Source organism: Ornithodoros turicata, unplaced genomic scaffold, assembly GCF_037126465.1.
Source record: "Ornithodoros turicata isolate Travis unplaced genomic scaffold, ASM3712646v1 Chromosome15, whole genome shotgun sequence".
Classification (NCBI taxonomy): domain Eukaryota; kingdom Metazoa; phylum Arthropoda; class Arachnida; order Ixodida; family Argasidae; genus Ornithodoros; species Ornithodoros turicata.
In genome coordinates this window covers 2067555-2084701 of record NW_026999318.1, presented here as the reverse complement: position 1 = coordinate 2084701, position 17147 = coordinate 2067555, and the positions used below count along the sequence as shown (strand labels likewise).

Below are 17147 nucleotides of genomic sequence, written 5' to 3'. Positions count from 1 at the left end.
AGCAATGAAGCTTTAATACACGAAGTGAAGGAGAGACGGGTAAAAAGAAAGTGTACACTTCGGCATTAACATCAAGTCAACACCAGCTAGCTTTCCTGCTCCTCCTGTGTTCATCACACTTTTGTTGGTGCCCAAATGCCTTAACAGCTGTTTTTGCATGCCTGTCATGAGAACTAGCAAGAAATCCTCATCTTGCAACAAGTCAGTATTTCCTCGTTGAAAGACAGTAGGATCATCCTTCTTGCCTTTGTGTGTGAGGGAAAGCACTGGACTGTTTGTTTGGGCTCTGATAGAACTGACCAACAAGGCAACACTGGTTTGGTTGTCGTCGTGTTTCCTCTCACTGTAACATATATTATAGTCCCTCATGGTGATGTACAGGTACTGCCTTGTAGTGAGGTGAATTGGATCCTTTGAAACGTGCCATCCAGCACACCCCGAATACTGAGCTGCATAGTACGCTGAGTGCAATGCCGTCACGTAGTTTCCCTAACATAAACAAATAGTTTCTGGAAGGTAAAAAAGGACATTCCAGTACAACATAGTGTTTTAGAAGTGCCTGTACGCCCGCAGCACATCGTTGCCATCGCGGCTTCTCCTGTACCGTTTTTTTTTTCTTTTTTTAAGGAGTAGCAAGCTGGCACTTGCCTGGCTGACAGCTCCTTTTGTGTGAATAAACATATACCCCCTGCACGGGCTGCCTCTATTACATCTTCCTCTGTTTTTGTAAGTGGGGTGTAGGACAGCCCCAAAATCATGTGCATAATAGGAAGCTTGGAAGACAAACGAGACCTTGCCAGTTTGGAACATTGCAGACATATCAGCAAGGCAGGTGTCCCCACGCTTGACGGAACCTTGTGATTTGATGGACCTTTTCCTTTGATGTGTCCTCTCTATAAAAGCATCCAATCAGTTACAAATATAATAACACTTTAAACCTCCATCTTTCAATCGTTTTACCCCTGTGCCTTTAGTAAAATGACTCTTGTAATAGGAAAATTTAATGAGACAGGTATGGTCACATGTTCAGGGGCTGCAGGATGACGCAACGATTATGTACAACGGTTATTTACAACATGGTGATCGATGAAATGATATGATATGACTCTTGGCTGCATCCTGCATTTCTTCTCTCCATGGCTGAAAACCGGAAATCAGTAAAAATAAGCAATGTCCTCAGTTTCAACACAATCCTCATGTGTTTGGTAATTTTGTTGCTCCAGTTAAGAATAGAATGATAATTCTGAGTAAAAACACAAATACAAAATAATAGGAATCATTAAGCACAACGGAAGATTACTGATAATTGCCGAAACCACGATATTTCTTACTCATATGCCGACTTCGGTGTTAAGATGGAACAGGTGACAATTAGACAGTCCGATTACACAGATTTTACGAACACGTCACCAGAATTAGTCCAACTTGCCACTATGGGTGTACATTACGCACCAGTCTACCGGTTTATGCCACTGAATCATTTGCTACAACACATGCAAAATAAGAGCGTTGAACGCGAATGGTGTGTAGCATGAGTAGGGTTGCCACCAGGCCGGTATTATACCGGCAGGGTCGGTTATTTGCTCGTTCTGCCGGTTGCCGGTAGAAAGCTCATACCGGCAGCCTTTTGCCGGTATTTCATTATTATTGCTGGCTCAACACCTTTCGCATGAGCTTTTTCGTGGTTTTTCCTTCAACATTCCACTACAGCTTCTGGAGCACATACAAAACTCCGCGATCACCAGTCGTTTTCTTAGTTATTCATTACAATATTGTGTTGAGATGGGACAAGAGCAGTGGTTGTGCAAAGCTGTTGGTGGTTGTGTCGAGCCTGCAGGAACTTAGGCCGTATAGATCCATCATGGGATCCCCGCATGCAAATAAATGTTTGTCTGCGTCGATGCGTTTTTCAAAGTCTGTGGCAATCCAGTCCGGTTGCTCCAATACAATCTAGCAATATTTATAGCAATTTCAATTTCCATCAGTGATCGAGCCCCACACAGGAACATATGTTTCTTCGTATTTGAGCGAGCAAGCACTCTCTTTCTCTCTGTGTGCTCGTCCACCCCTCACCAACTTGCCCTTTCCCACGAGCCTTTCTCTTTCCCTCTACTCCACCTCCTCTCCCCCAGCCGGTATTTTTTACTGCGAAAGGTGGCAACCCTAAGCATGAGACGTACTTACCAGCTTCAGAATTGCACTCGTGTGTCTTGGAAGTTAAGTACATACACCTGGTACCCTGAACTGAGAGGGTGCAGCTGAGAAAAAGTGGACTGGCACTTGTTGCATCTGTAGTAACAGAGCGGCCCATTTTACAATTTTGTGCAGACGCCGTCACCTTTTGAACCGCGAGCGTGAAACTCGCAGGCGTTGCTGAAACGTTCCCTCACCTTGTTGAACATCGACGGACGAGCGGGACATCCAGCGAGGAACTTGAACGGAATATTTGGCAAAGTTGCTTCACCGCTACCACAAATCTCATCCTCAAGCAAACAAACCGCTGTGTGCTAGCGCATGCGCAGGCGAAGCGAGCAGACGGCACGGCGGCGGCAAAGAGAGACACGTGACATCACTTCTAGCGCATGCGCAGCGCAACTGATTTTCCTCTCCCGAAGGCCAAGTAGCCCTACTGCTCTGAGAAGTGAAGCCGAGATTGGGGGGCACTCCAGTGACATCACCGCTCGCCTTCCGGTTTCGGTTCGAGTCACTAAATAGGAATACAGAGTATGGTATTCCTTTTCCGCGCCGGAGCCGCCGCTAGGTGCCCGCAGTTGGGCCGATCGTGCCACGTGGTTTCTCCCTTCCAGGAACTTGCCGTCCATGTTGAGTCACCTCCATCGAAAACCGGTTTCGGGAGTTGCGAACTTGCGAGCTGGCTCGACTGCGCGTTGTTCTCTGCTGGAGAAGGGGGAGGTTGGCGTGCCATTGCTAGGCGACGCAGCCGCGCCTGATTCAAAATGGCGTGCTCGCTCCCCGGCGTGGTTCAGTGTCGTAAGGGCCGGGTCCCATAGCTTTATGCGAGCAGCAGCAGCAAAGCAGCAGCGGTGAGGCAGCAGCAACACGGCAACATGGCAGCAGAGCAGCTTTCTGCTGCCGCTGCTCTGCTGCTGGAGGCGTCCCATAGCTTCGTTTTGAATTAGCGGCAGCAGCGGCTTAGGAAACACAAAGCGTGTTGGCAACTGTGGCATTGTTTACATTTCGCACATTCCGAAGGCGTACGCAGCGGCTAAGCCTTTTAGTGCACACACCTAGGAACGCAATCCTAGGTGAAAGGCGTTTGTGTGAGAGATATATTGTGGATTTGGAGCTCATAAGTGAACTTTGAGATGAGTGTGGTGGTGGTCTGAGCCTCGTATTACCTGACTCTTCGTTGATGTGTAGTCAGTTTTGGTCTGGTCAGTTTCATGACATTCAACGTAGGTTCGTCCTACTGCTGTGCTGTGCAGAACAGTCCTTGCTGTGTTATGTGGAGATTCTTCTACGGGATTTTGTCGTATAAATATTGCCTCGCTACTATAGTATTCGACATTTTGATTTACGGTGACTGTCAAATGCGTACGTTGCTCTTAGTGAAATAAAACTGTCTAACGAAAACAAAGGCCCCTTCTGCTAGTACTCACTGCTTTCTGCCTGTTTTCACAAGGAATGGGTTCATTATCTATCTCTATCAAACCTTTTCTTGTTGTCTGAACGTTGTCTATCTCCATCTACCCTTTTCAAGGGTCAGTTTCATTTACAACCACCTAGCAAGGTCTTGGAATACCGACCACAAGAAATTTGTTCGGTTTGGTTTTCACACGGCATGGACGTGAAAGTAATTTGCTTGTACGTTATCAGGTCACGGGTTTTGAAGTACTTTCCAGAAAACAAGCGAACATGTAGCTAAAACTGGTACACAACATATGTATCACGTAGGTTCGGTCGAACACTTTATTGAACTTTATGAACTGAATTATGTCCTGAAAGCGCACTTCACGCAGTCCCGATGATTGAACACTCGCTCCAAACTACTGGCAATCACAAGCGTATCCAGGTTTTCAGAATCAAATCACAGAACAACCAGAAACAAACCTTCTGCCGTCACTCACCGCCCTGCTAACCCTAAACACCGTCGAACGAAAACAATACCAACCAGCCTCCTGATTGGCTTTCGAGACCGGCTGCTCAGGCTGCAGAGCAACAGGGCAGCACAGCAACCAAAAATTCGGATACGAGAGCAGCAGGGAATTTCTGCAGCTCGGCAGCGCTGCTGCTCTCGCCCAGTGCTATGGGACCGCTCGTGTCGCTGCAGCTCTGCTGCTCCGCTGCTGTTGCTCTGCTGCTGCTGCTCAAATCAAGGCTATGGGACCCCGCCTTAACTCTGCTCCCTATTTAGTGACTCTAGTTTCGGTAACATAGGCTGTGTTTCAATACTCCGGTAAGTCGACTACTTGGCGGTCTAACCGGAAGTGCCGCCATGTTAAGTTTCGTTCCAATTCCCGCCTAGACTGCTATTCAGGCGTCTTTCGCCTAGTCTGCATCGATGCAGACTAGCTATGCGTCTGAGTGGTCGTCATTGACAGCAGCCTTGAAAATTAATACACTTGTCTGCGACATAGATGCGATTAGGTCTGACGTGTTTACGGCGTTCAACAATAAGTCCAAAAAGTGATATTTTATTGAATTTATTTATTGTAGTGCCATAAGGACCCAGGGTTAATACATGGCGGAGTGAAGTTTTGCAAAACGTGAAGAACAACGAAATGCAAGGAACACTGAGGAAATGGAGACATATACGAATGATATGAACACATCAAGAAAATACAAGAAACGCGTATTTCTTGAAAGGCTACGCCGTAATATGAATGAGCCGTGCCGGCATTTTTGCCGATCATTGTTAACTAATGATACTGAGGTCACTAGGTGTTCTGCAATATAACGATACGCAGGGAGAATGCATCGACATGTGAGCTGAATTATTTCAGCGTTTATTAATGAATTACGCGGCGTTTACACAAAGTGCGGAATTGATGTTCCTACGGGCCATGACAGATGGCGACAGCGGCGCCAAGTCTGCAAGTCTGTTCCAAATCTCCGCCGATAAGGCGTCTATCTAGCTGTCCACTCAGACAGCTTCTCCTGCGCCGAGTATTGAAACACAGCCATACATCTCTATGGGAGCCCTCAACGGATAGTTTCGGAATACTTGGAGAGGTGTGGTGGTAGCGCGCCGAAGTGGCCCCCAAAGCGGCGTGTGCAATGCGGCCTCATTGGGCAATTCAGGTAACGTGACCCTCGCCTGGCTCCAAAGAAGCTGCAGCTCACTTCCCATCCTCACGTCACTTGCCCCACGCTTCTCTCTTGTGTCGAAGAGCCGTTGGGGCGCCTCCCTTTCTTCTTGCCTCCATGCAATTTAGTTATCCAGGCATGTGTATGAAGTCTGGAATTATCACGCCTCCCATTAATAGTGGTGTTGCCCGTTCTCTTTCTCATTATTTATTATTATGACAGCGATGCAAATCCAGCGTCTGCGCTAAATTCCTCGCTCGAGTACATGTTGCACACAAAATGCGATTTTGTTGCATGTATTCGTTTCTGGAGGCACTAGGTTAACTAATTGTCTCTTAACAACCTGGAAATACGAACTTTCTGGTTATGGTGGTAGGCCTCGAGCACTTGTTTGGCGGCGCCACTATCGGGCTTGCGTCAGCGCCCCCTCGTTGCGAGCCTGTCGTTACCTGTGTGGACGATGGCGATGATAACCGTATAGGCACCGCATCGGATGCCTTCTTTCTGCGAATATTAACTGGTTTTAAGTCCTTATATAGTTAACATGAAAGCGTTTTTCCGAGGCCAGAATATCACCAAGAAAGCTTTCATGGAAGAAAGCTTTCCGGAACTACTTAATTGCGTCTGGTTTGGACAGCGAGTCCAGCGGTCGACGGAAGGCTATCCTTTACCATTGCCTTGGTTCGGAAGGCCAGAGAATATTCGACCTGTTACCTCTACCTGATTCGCCTGCTGCCACGTAAGTGGGTTCCACGAGCACGGTACCAGATGAAATGGAACTTGCCCTGCAAGTTTTGGATGCCCATTACGCTTCTGCGGTCAACCCCATTGCTGAGCGACACAGGTTTCGCCATCGCCGTCAGCTACCCAGTGAGGCCATCGACGACTACGCCATTGCGCTTCGAGAACTTGCCAGTACCTGTGATTTTGGAACGACACTGGACTCTATGCTCCGCGACCAGATTGTAGAGTCAACCAATATTCCGCATCTACGCGACCGTCTTCTCCTAGAAGGGCATTCCCTTACGCTGAGCCGGACGCTCGCACTGGCTCGGCAATTTCAACAGGCGCAGAAGGAGTCCAGAGAATTTACAGTTGAAACGCAGCAAGATGAGGTTCAACGAATAACGAGACAGGTGCATGGGAAGTTACTTCAAGGGGCTCAACGCTACAGCAAACGCACGACAGGCAAAACTCAATGCTTTCGTTGCGGCTCTTCTAATCACCTAGCAAATTCCTCGGCATGCAAGGCCCGGAACCAAAGATGTTTCTTATGCAATAAAACGGGGCATTTCCGTTCCGTTTGCCGTTCTGCAGGACACCTACGAGAGTTGACTAGCGAAGAGCCCGTCCAGGATTCTCCTTCCTGTGCTGATGCCCAGACTGTTTTGCACCTGGAACGTGGCGTTACTAAGAAGAAACCTGGGATTTTCATCACCTTGACAGTATCGGATATAGACATACGTTTCCTCATTGATACTGGATCATCCGTATCGATAATGTCCGCTGACACCTACCAGACGCATTTTTCAGCAAAGCACCCCTTGAAACCGCCGTCCGTAAATCTGTATGACTTCTCCAAGCACTGCATTGCTGTTCAAGGATGCTTCACGGTGACGGTGTCCTTCGCCGATCGTTCTGCACACCTGACCTTCTACGTAGTGTCCCACGGGACTACCCTTTTGGGGATGGATGCTGTCACATCTTTGGATCTATGCATCGACGGCATGAGTCACACCTGCTTCAGTACTACGACGTCGGCTCCTTCTGTACCGCCAGGTATTTCAGTTGAGTTCGGGCACCTTTTCGACGGAGCTCTTGGGCTGTGCAAGAATTACATCCACAAGGTGAAGACGCGCCCTGATGTGAAGCCTGTTGCTGGGAAGCTACGCCGACTACCTCTCACTGTACGTCAACAAGTTTCCGAGGAATTAGGCCGTTTGGAGGAGCAGGATGTGATTGAGAGGGTGACAGCTTCGGAATGGGTCTCGCCAATAGTTGTGGCGAAGAAAAAGGATGGTTCCATTCGGTTATGCGTGGATCTTCGTGAACCGAACAAAGCAGTCGTGCCGGACTGTTTTCCGTTGCCACATACTGATGAGCTGCTAAACGCATTAGCCGGCGCTACAAAGTTTTCAAAGCTTGATTTATCATCGGCGTACCACCAAGTGCCTCTTCACCCGGATAGTAGAGACCTAACTGCCTTCATTACTCATGATGGTCTTTTCCGTTTCAAGCGAGTATGCTTTGGACTTGCCTCTGCACCATCGGCATTTCAACATATGATGTCACTTGTACTGAAAGGTTGTACGGGCGTGCTCTTCTATGTCGATGACATCATCATCTACGGACGGACTGAAGAGGAGCATCAGAAGAACCTTTACCGCGTACTGCAACGTTTGGCTGCTGAAGGACTGAAGTTAAACCATAAATGCGTCTTCGACGTTTCAGAACTTTCCTTCTTGGGACACGTTGTTAATTGTCAAGGACTGTTACCGCAGGCATCTGCAATTGAGGCTCTGCAATGCGCTCCCGCCCCAACAGACTTGAAGTCTCTACGTTCTTTTCTTGGATTAGCAGGGTATTATTCGAAATTTATTTCGCACTACGCTGAACTGGTGGAACCGATGCGAGAACTCCTTCGAGACTCCAAGCCATTCATATGGACGTCAAGTGCGGATGAAAGTTTCAAGAAAGTGAAGTCGGTGCTCAGCTCCTGTCCAGTCCTCCACATGTTTGACCCACGACTCCCTGTGATCGTGGCGACGGATGCTTCGTCTTACGGACTGGGCGCCGTCTTGCAGCAACTTAAAGGGGACCAGGTTCGCACAGTTGCGTTTGCTTCTCGCACGTTGTCTCCCCTGGAGAGGAAGTATTCGGTTGGAGAACGTGAAGCGCTTGCTTGCCTGTGGGCATGCGAGCGCTGGCATGTCTACCTTTGGGGACGCCCGTTTACTCTGCGTACAGACCATCAAGCGTTAGTGACCCTTCTTGGGGCTCACGGTACAGGCCACAGACCTCTTCGAATTTCCAGATGGTCTGCGAGGCTACTTTACTACAACTTCAAAGTTGAATACAAGAAGGGAGCAGAAAACTACGTAGCGGACGCTCTATCCCGGCTACCGTTACCATCACAGCAAGACTTTGAAGAGGAGATAGTGTGCACCGTCTCCAATCCGATCACCAAGGGAGAGCTCCAAGATGCTACTCGACTCGATCCTGAAGCCAGTGCAGTTATCAACGCACTTGAAGGAGGGTCGTGGCCACCGCGTGCTGAGATGTCTCGAAGCATGATCCCCTATTACCGCTTTCGAGACGAGCTTTCTGTTGTAGATGGACTGCTGTACCGTGGAGAACGCATCGTTGTTCCGCAGGCGTTAACATCTAAGATTCTCACTCTCGCGCACGAAACCCATCCGGGAATTGTGCGGACAAAGCAGAGACTCCGGGATCTCTACTGGTGGCCTGGAATGGACGCACAAGCTGAAAAGATGGTGCGTGACTGCTCTACCTGTCAATCCGCTGACAAGTCTGCCAGGACAGCGCCTTCACCTTTACACCCGGTCCCATTTCCGGCCAAGCCATGGGCAAAGTTAGGTGTAGACATCGTCGGACAGTTGGAGGACTGCCCTCACTCCTGTCGCTACGCCATTACCCTAATTGACTACCATAGCAAGTGGCCGGAGGTTTCGTTTGCATCAACTGTAACGACCGCCACAGTAGAAACGTTTCTCCGGCATGTTTTCAGTCGCGAGGGTTTTCCTGAAGAACTAGTCACTGACAATGGCCCGCAATTTGTTTCAGCAGAATTTAAAACATTTCTTCAAGATCGTGGCATTCGTCAAACGACAGTTTCAGTGTACTACCCACAAGCAAATGGCCAAGTGGAGCGTTTCAATCGTGTTTTCAAGGACGTCATTCAAGTTGCAAAACTTCGTAACAAGGACGTGAAATCAGCAGTTCTCGAGTACCTCACCGTACATAGAAGTACCCCTCATGCTACCACGGGTGTTTCACCGTCAGTTCTCCTTCACGGCAGGGCCATACGAACTCGCCTAAATGTGGTGGGACTTGAAGGGCAGTCAGTCGACGTGGACATGCCGAAAGTCCGGCAGCGGGTGGAGTGTAAGCAGTCAAAGCAGAAGTTATACACTGACTCTAAACTATCTGCTAAGTGTCGAATATTCACTCCCGGTACCTACGTTCGAGTGCGCCTGCCTGGTCGACGAAAGAAGGGGCATCCGAATTTTTCGCCGCCGTTGAAGATAATTGCTCCACGAGGACCACTTTCCTATCTGTTGGAGGATGGCAAAGTATGGCACTCGTCGAAATTTACGAAACACCACGGCGCAGAGAGGTTACCTGCCCAGCGAATGGAGGAGCAGAAGGAACAGCCGTTCATCACTAGCTCTTGGTGGGCAATCACCGAGCAAGCTTCTTCACATCCTCCGCTTGTGCCAGAAGTGCCAGCCCCCGGCACTGTTCAGGAACAACAACAAGGGCCACAACTTCGACGGAGCAAACGCCAACGTACCGCACCCGAGCGCTACCCGGACACTAGAAAGCCGTAGCAACTATTTGTGTTGGGTTGAGTGAACTTTCGTGTCTCTGAACTTTGTTTGTATTTTTGTTCGCACCAAGGACGGACCTCAATTTTTTTTACGGAGGGGGATGTGTGATGTCGTGTGATGTGGCACGTTTTGGGGAGACCCATCGTCATGGTCATTAAAGGATGGAATGTGGAATGAAGGTGGTGGCTGCATGATTGGGACGACACCACAGGCTAAGCTTCTGTTTCGCTCCAACGACGTTTACTGCATGAATGAGGGCACACAGGATCACGGCTGAGACATATATGGGCAGTGTGTTCCACTGACACGAATCAACAATCGCAGTTGACAAATTGTGATCAAGGGAAGGATTCGCAAGTTGATACATAACCTCTAACTAAAACGGAGACGTTTTTATTAAGGGTGGACAACGAAAGAGCTATTGTAAGTGCGCCCTGCGGATGGTGAGCGGGTATTTCTAGCAAGTGCACGCTTGAGGCGGCAGTTGCCGTCTACATTCAGAGAGGCGCTGCTGAAAGAAGAAGGAAGACCAGGGAACGTGGGACATATCGTCCGAGCACAAAACGCAACCCAAACCAGCGAGACCCTGTGTTCCAGCGGTTCAGCTAATACAAATCAATTGTTCCAAGAGCCGGGAACAAAAGAAGGCAAGGGACCTCCCATTTCAGTTCCAGGGTTACTCATGCACAGGTGACAACATGCACTCCAGGGCTGCATGTTGCAATGACTTCTTTTCCTTTTTTTTTTTTCGGTACAGCAGTACCAAGGCCCAGGAGCTTTTATTTTGCACATCTCAGAAATCAGAAAGAGGAACAACATATGTTCTTCTTGCCATCATGAAACAATCATGAAATGAGGTTTCAGGCGATGAACCTCCCCACTCTTCCTCTCAAAATAAAGTTGTTGTCGTTTTGCACCACTGTGTGTGGAATGCTACTATGAAAAAAAAAAAACAAAAAAAACAAGTACTTGTTGTAGGTTGTAGGTAAGTAAGGTTGTAGTTGGGGCTGCCGGTTTTGTCAGAGTTTTTGTTGACGATGAAGTACTTATTGCATATCGCGGAATCGACAGAATTTCCTTAGCTGCTGTTGCATTTCACGATGCAACAATTTACTTTACTTCATTTAACGGACGTCATCCCGCATGCCGAGCGAATTATCCATGTGAACGCGGAACACTGCGGCGCGTGGCCACACAAGGGGCGATGCCACCGCCGACAGGGCGGCGCTAGTGCCTACGAGAGTTCAGAGCGAGAGTTCTGGATGGGAGAGCAGCGCATCCCTTTTCCATGCACCGCCCGTGGTCCGATTGGGCGAGACGCATCACGTGGCTCTTCGCCCTTCATGAACTTTCCAAGCGACCGCCGGAATGATTCAGCGGAAGGCAGGCGTACAGTTTTCCACCTTCGTGCCTCCCGTTCAACATGCCTTGCTGCTGTGCTGTCGGGTGCAGCAACCGGACAAAGTCAGGAAAGGGCTTCTTTTCGATTCCATACGGTAGAGACAACCTCCCGTTGTGTATCCTCCTGTTGTGTGTTTGTGTATTCATTTGTGTTAGGTGTTGCTGCAATATTGAGACAGATAGTCATACAAGTTCACAAATCATGCAGGTAGTCCCATACTATCCCATGGTAGTGCATTGAGTGGGCATATTCACACACAAAAAATCAATTTATGGCTGTAAAATACGAAATAGTCAATACGGGTGATAAATCGTGCAGGTAGTCCTATACCATCCCATATTACTGCATAGAGTAGGCATAGTCATAAAAAGTCAATTTGTAGCCGTAAACAAGGAAATACTCATAACAAGTCATAAATTATGCAAGTAGTCTCATACTATCACATAGTAGTGCACTGAGCAGGGATAGTCACAAAAAAGTCAGTGTATGGTTGTAAATGAGGAAATAGTCAAAATAGGTAATAAATCATACAGGTAGTCCCACACTGTCGCATTGTAGTGAAAAAGTAGTGAAAAGCTAACCCGAGAACTTAGGATTAAATTCCACGGTATAAGGGTTAAAATTGGTAGAACGAGGATTAAATTTAACAGAAGGATTAAATCCCAGAGTATAAGGATTAAATATGGCGGCATAAGGATTAAATCCAGCGAAACAAGGATTAAAAGTGGCAGCATGAGGATTAAATTCCACGGTATAAGGACTAATTTCCGCGGTATGAGGATTAAATACAACGGGAAATCCTGTAGAAGCGGCGATCGGCGTGGCTGCACGCAAAAGTTTTGTGCCGACGAAAAACACGCGCTTGTGTGAGGTAGTAGTAGTAGTAGTAATTAAATGGGAAAAAAAATCTGGGGAAAGACTTGGAGCAGGGTGGCTGCACCAAGGGCGCCTGCAGCTCCATCTCATTTAGGTGGTTTTGAGGTTTATGATATGTGGCCGCTAGTAGCGGCAGTGTATACCCCTTTCTTTTAGGTAGACACACAATGCCTTGAGTGCCTTCATGTCTTGTTCCCTTGTAGGCCATCTTCCCATTACTTTGCAGTAAGAGAATGGTCTTTTCTCCAGTGTTTGAAGTGCATGGGACAGTCTTTCCCTTGCGTCTGCTTGTTCTGGGTACTGTATAAGTACGTGTAACGTGTCCTGGGGCACTTTGCAGATGTCGCACAGTCTTGAGGCCACAATACCGAGTTGGAATTGGGTGGTGGCAGTATATAGCGCGCCGAGTCGAATCCGGTGAATAGCCGTGTGGAGGCTTCGGCCGATGTCATGAGGGAATGATTGCCGTGAAATCGGGGTCTATGTGAGACAGGAAATCTGTGTGCCGGAGTGCTTGCTACCAGCTTTCCTTGGACCGTCTGATTGTCGATTTGTGGAGGAATGTCTTGGCGTCCGATTTTGTGAAATGTATTGCCGATAACTTGGTTTTACCCAGTGCATCGTTTGCTGTCTGGTCAGCTACTTCATTTCCTGGTATTCCGCAGTGGGAAGGTATCCACTGGAGGGAGATGGTGTGCCCCCTTCCCACTGCAGATGTGTATGCTTTGTAGATGTGGTACACCATTTGATCGTCCGTATCCTGCTTGATGATAGTGGCCAGGGCGGCTTTCGAGTCTGTGCAGAGTACCCACTTTTGTGCTGGGGAGCCGTCGATGTGGCGGAGGGCTTTTAGTATGGCGTGAACTTCTGCAGCAGTAGAAGTTGTTGCGTGCGACAGGCGGTATCCTGTCACTTGTCAACACTGCTATAAAACGAATTCTGGGGACTTTGGCAGGGTAGTGGGAAAGTCTTCTTTCGTGTGTGAGGAAAAGAAATGTGACTTCTAGGATCACTTCACTCCTGATGACTTTGAGAAGCAGCGGGTAGATGGATGGAAGAAGTTGAAATCCGAAGCAGTCCCCAGCATCTTTGCACATCGTTCGCCAACAAGAACGAGGAGCTACAAAAGAAAAATCCCCAACAAGCCAAATGCGGATCTAAAAGCATTGGCATGCGAGCTGCTGTCCCTTATTCAATGAGGTGAAGACGGAAGAGGAGTGCTTCGCTGAGACTTTTCTGAACACTTCATTCTAATCACTTCACCTGTGTATTTTAGCAAATGCCTAGTAAAAAATAGAGTGCATAACATAATAAAACATAAAAGAGCAAGTTTTCTGTCACGGAATGCGCGCGGGTTAAAAAATACGCAGACCAAGCAGTTCGCGATCTCGCGCGTTTACCACTTAATGATTGATGATCACGTGCCGTACATGCTCGTAGAATATGTGGCAGGGTCCCTATCATAAGGAAACAACAAAATACCACAACAACAACAACAAAAAAAAAAAATAACAGACGGGACGCGAGTGAGAGACACGGCCCACCTGATGTTTACCTATCGGCGATTTGGAAGGTTCATGGGCGCCGTAGCAGACGACGCAGGCTGATTGCGATACTCTCCCCGTATAGGGTTTATTCACATGACGGCATCCGTAGGAAACCGCCACTGTCGCTAGCAAGCAGATGTGCTGCCATCGGCCGCCATAATGTAGGTCCCATCCAAGTCACTACCATATCGCAGTCACCGTATATTTGGCGTTTCAAAATTATTGTGCTGTGTGTTTTGTAGCATATTCAAGTAATTTCCATGTTTTTGACTTTAATAGCCATCCAAAAAGCGTATGGCAGCGTACGAATGCGGGAACATAACTTCGAGGGACCTACAGTATGGCGGCAAGTGACGTCATTGCATAAACCCTATACAGTGACTCTATGACAGTTAGCTCCTCTCGGGGCCTATAGGAATCGTGACAGCACTCCTGGGCCGGCACATTGCAGCCGCCGCATACAGCACGCCAGCTAAAGCAAGCTCACAAAGCGCCTGGGCTGGGAGAGGAGGACAGCATCGTTCCCTCTCCATCTCTTCACTGCCTCCTCACCCTCTCTTGCAGCGGAATCGGTGCCGGAAACGGTCTTCCCTCACAAAACCCTAGTAGCGCACATTGTTGCCGTGACGTTGAAGAAGCAGCAAATGTCCAATGTGGAGCAACGTTTTGCATCATTTGTTAACATCATTATAATAGTACCAAAAGTGGGCCAACGATACCATCCATGTTACAGTGTTCCTGCAACGTGGCAGTACAATGTTTCTCCAATGTTGGTAGGGAACAGTGTTGTCTGTTCTGCCAATCACCTTCGCAACGCTACTCATCCAAGCACATGACCGTAGTCACGCAAATTTTGGAAGACTGTTCTGAAATTGTTACCTCAAACATTGCGCGAACGTGGGTAATGTCCCCTTGAAAATTATTTGCCAGCCACGACGCTGGAGAACATTTCCGCAACACTGAGGCAGCGTCACAGCCACATACCGTCAATGCAAATAAAATATGGAGGCAACATTTGTGTTATGCTGCTGCAACATTGAGAGAGCGTTAAAGCCATATATTTTTCCAACGCAAATACATTATTGAGGCACCGTTTGTGTTAGGTGTTGCTGCAATATTGAGACAGTGTTACGGTTATATTATTAAAAAACCAATACCATGTCAACACATGGTAGGGGACCGAGAGACAGGTAACAAGAAGGACGGACGGCAAATTCTCAGACTCGGCAAAAGGTTTATTACAGAGACCAAACCATATACCCAAGAGGCGACGCAGAGGAGGGAGAAGACAAAACGACGGATTACTAATCGCATTGCCACGTGTGGCTATCTCCGTCGTGTAATCCGTCGTTTTGTCTGTTCTCTCCTCTGCGTAGCCTCTTGGGCATATAGTTGGGTCTCTGTAATAAACCTTTTGCTGAGTCTGACAACTGTCGTCCGTCCTTCTTGTTCCATGTCTCTCGGTCCCCTATCATGAGTTTATACAAGCTTGCCTGCACCCTCCCCCTTCTTTCTTTAATATTAAGTCAACATTTGTGTTACGTTGCTGCAACATTGAGACAGGATTACAGCCATATTTCTCCAACACAAATACGTACAATATTGAGGCAACAATTGTGTTATGTTTCTGCAGACAGCGTTACGGCCATATTTCTCTAACATAAATGCAATGTGGCTGCAATATAAGTATGCATCATCGTCACCGTTACAAATATTCTACGCCCCACTTAGGTTTGTCAATCGGGATATCCCGAATCCCGAAATCCCGGGACCCCGGCCAATTTTTGACGTCATGAAGTCCCGGGATTTCGTGAGAGCAAATATGACACGAAAATCAAACACCTCTAGGCCATCAGGCACAGACTCACTCCTTCGTAAGGAAATAACACTTTTTATGATTGGATGTGGCAGAGGACCGTGCGTACAGATATTTGCTGACTGTCGTTTCTTCTAGCGCAGAAGAGGAACGGACCTTCAGTTCGGAAGCCAGTATTTGCAAGAACGTTCGTTCCGAAATGGGGGACACCATCCTCGACGCTCTGTGCTTGCTCAGGTCGTGTTTTAATCATTGTACAATGTGATAAGCACACAGCGACGGTGTTGTAAGCCGTGTTTAGTGTTTCGTTTCTTTCCATTCGTTCGCTCTCTCTCTCTCTTTTTCTTTCCTGTTCTTGATTCAAACGGAATGTTAGGGAGTTTGAGGAAATATTTAAAATAATATTTCCTGAATACTTCAAGTATAGCGGGATTCGCCTTCTTTTCACGTGCAACACTGAAATACAGCCGACTAAAAAAGGATGATTTAACCAAAACACTATTAGAAAGTACACCAAGCTCTCACTTGGCGACGCCCGATGCGACGTCGTGAGCGGGCTGCAGAGGTAGAGGCGTATTTCCGCAGCCCCGTCAAAGCGTACGATTTTTATGTTCTCACAACAAAATTAGGAGACGTCTATTAGGAGGCCTTTCTGTGTCACCTGATTGGTCGCCTGTATATCGTTCTCGGCAGCTCTTGCCGACGTGAAGGAAGTTAGGCATGGCAATGTTTTTGGCTCGACGTCTCTCCTGTCCCGACTCCGGAAATTTTCGTCTATTTCCGCCCCCCGCTCACGACGTCGCGTCGGGCGTCGCCAAGTGAGAGCTGGCCCTTATGCGTCTGTACCACGGCGTAAGATAAAGATAAGAGGTGACGACACCCACGCCAGCGGAGCGTCCAGATAATGTTCGCTTACCAGGCCCCCTCGCCTGATCGCCATCTCTCGGCACGCAGTAAGACTGACAGGACCGCCAAAGGTTACCTATGCCTTTCTCGGCGTTGCAAGCGAATGTCTTCTGCTCTTGGCCTCGGCAGCTATGCGCACCGTGCAGCTATGCAGCTGTGCGCATGTGCGGCAGCTTGCGCACCGTCAGATGGCGATCAGGCGAGGGGGCCTGGAAAGCGAACATTATCTGGACGCCGCCTTCGCATGGCAAGACAAGAGAGTGTCATCACCTCATATCTTTATCTTACACCGTGGTCTGTACTGCAATCGCTCGAAACATTACGTAAAACGTCGCTCACAAGGGCGGGACAAACGCTCACACCATTATGGTGCAACAGCGCATCTATGTCCTTCTTCGTCCACGTCGCGTATCACCATGCCTCAAGTCACAATCCAACACGCAACAGGACGCGCCATCTGCGCATACGCGAGGTTGGTGTGGGCAGAAGACGCGGAACGCGGCGTGCGAATGCTTGGAGTACGTGCGACGCCGGCCGTGTGCGACTATTTCCTGCTGCCGACTGCCGTTCCTGCACAATGACCGACTACTTTAGAGCTCTGAAGGAACCTAACAAGTTTCATTACAAGACGAAGTTGTTTGGAAACGGCATTCAACATGACGACCCCTTTGCGCTGCACATCGACGACTGGACAGTGCAACCTGCTGAAAGCATGCCGCCGACGGCAATCGTTAGTATTGTGGTATATCTCATATTTTCGC

The 17147-nt window shown here is 48.3% G+C and overlaps 1 protein-coding gene across 1 annotated transcript; it reads left to right on the top strand.

The window, feature by feature from the left end:
* Positions 1 to 6041: 6041 nt before the first annotated feature.
* On the top strand, positions 6042 to 9839 carry LOC135372458 (uncharacterized protein K02A2.6-like). The gene has a single exon (XM_064606066.1). It carries the CDS (start codon positions 6042 to 6044, stop codon positions 9837 to 9839), a length of 3798 nt encoding a protein of 1265 aa, XP_064462136.1.
* Positions 9840 to 17147: the final 7308 nt, after the last annotated feature.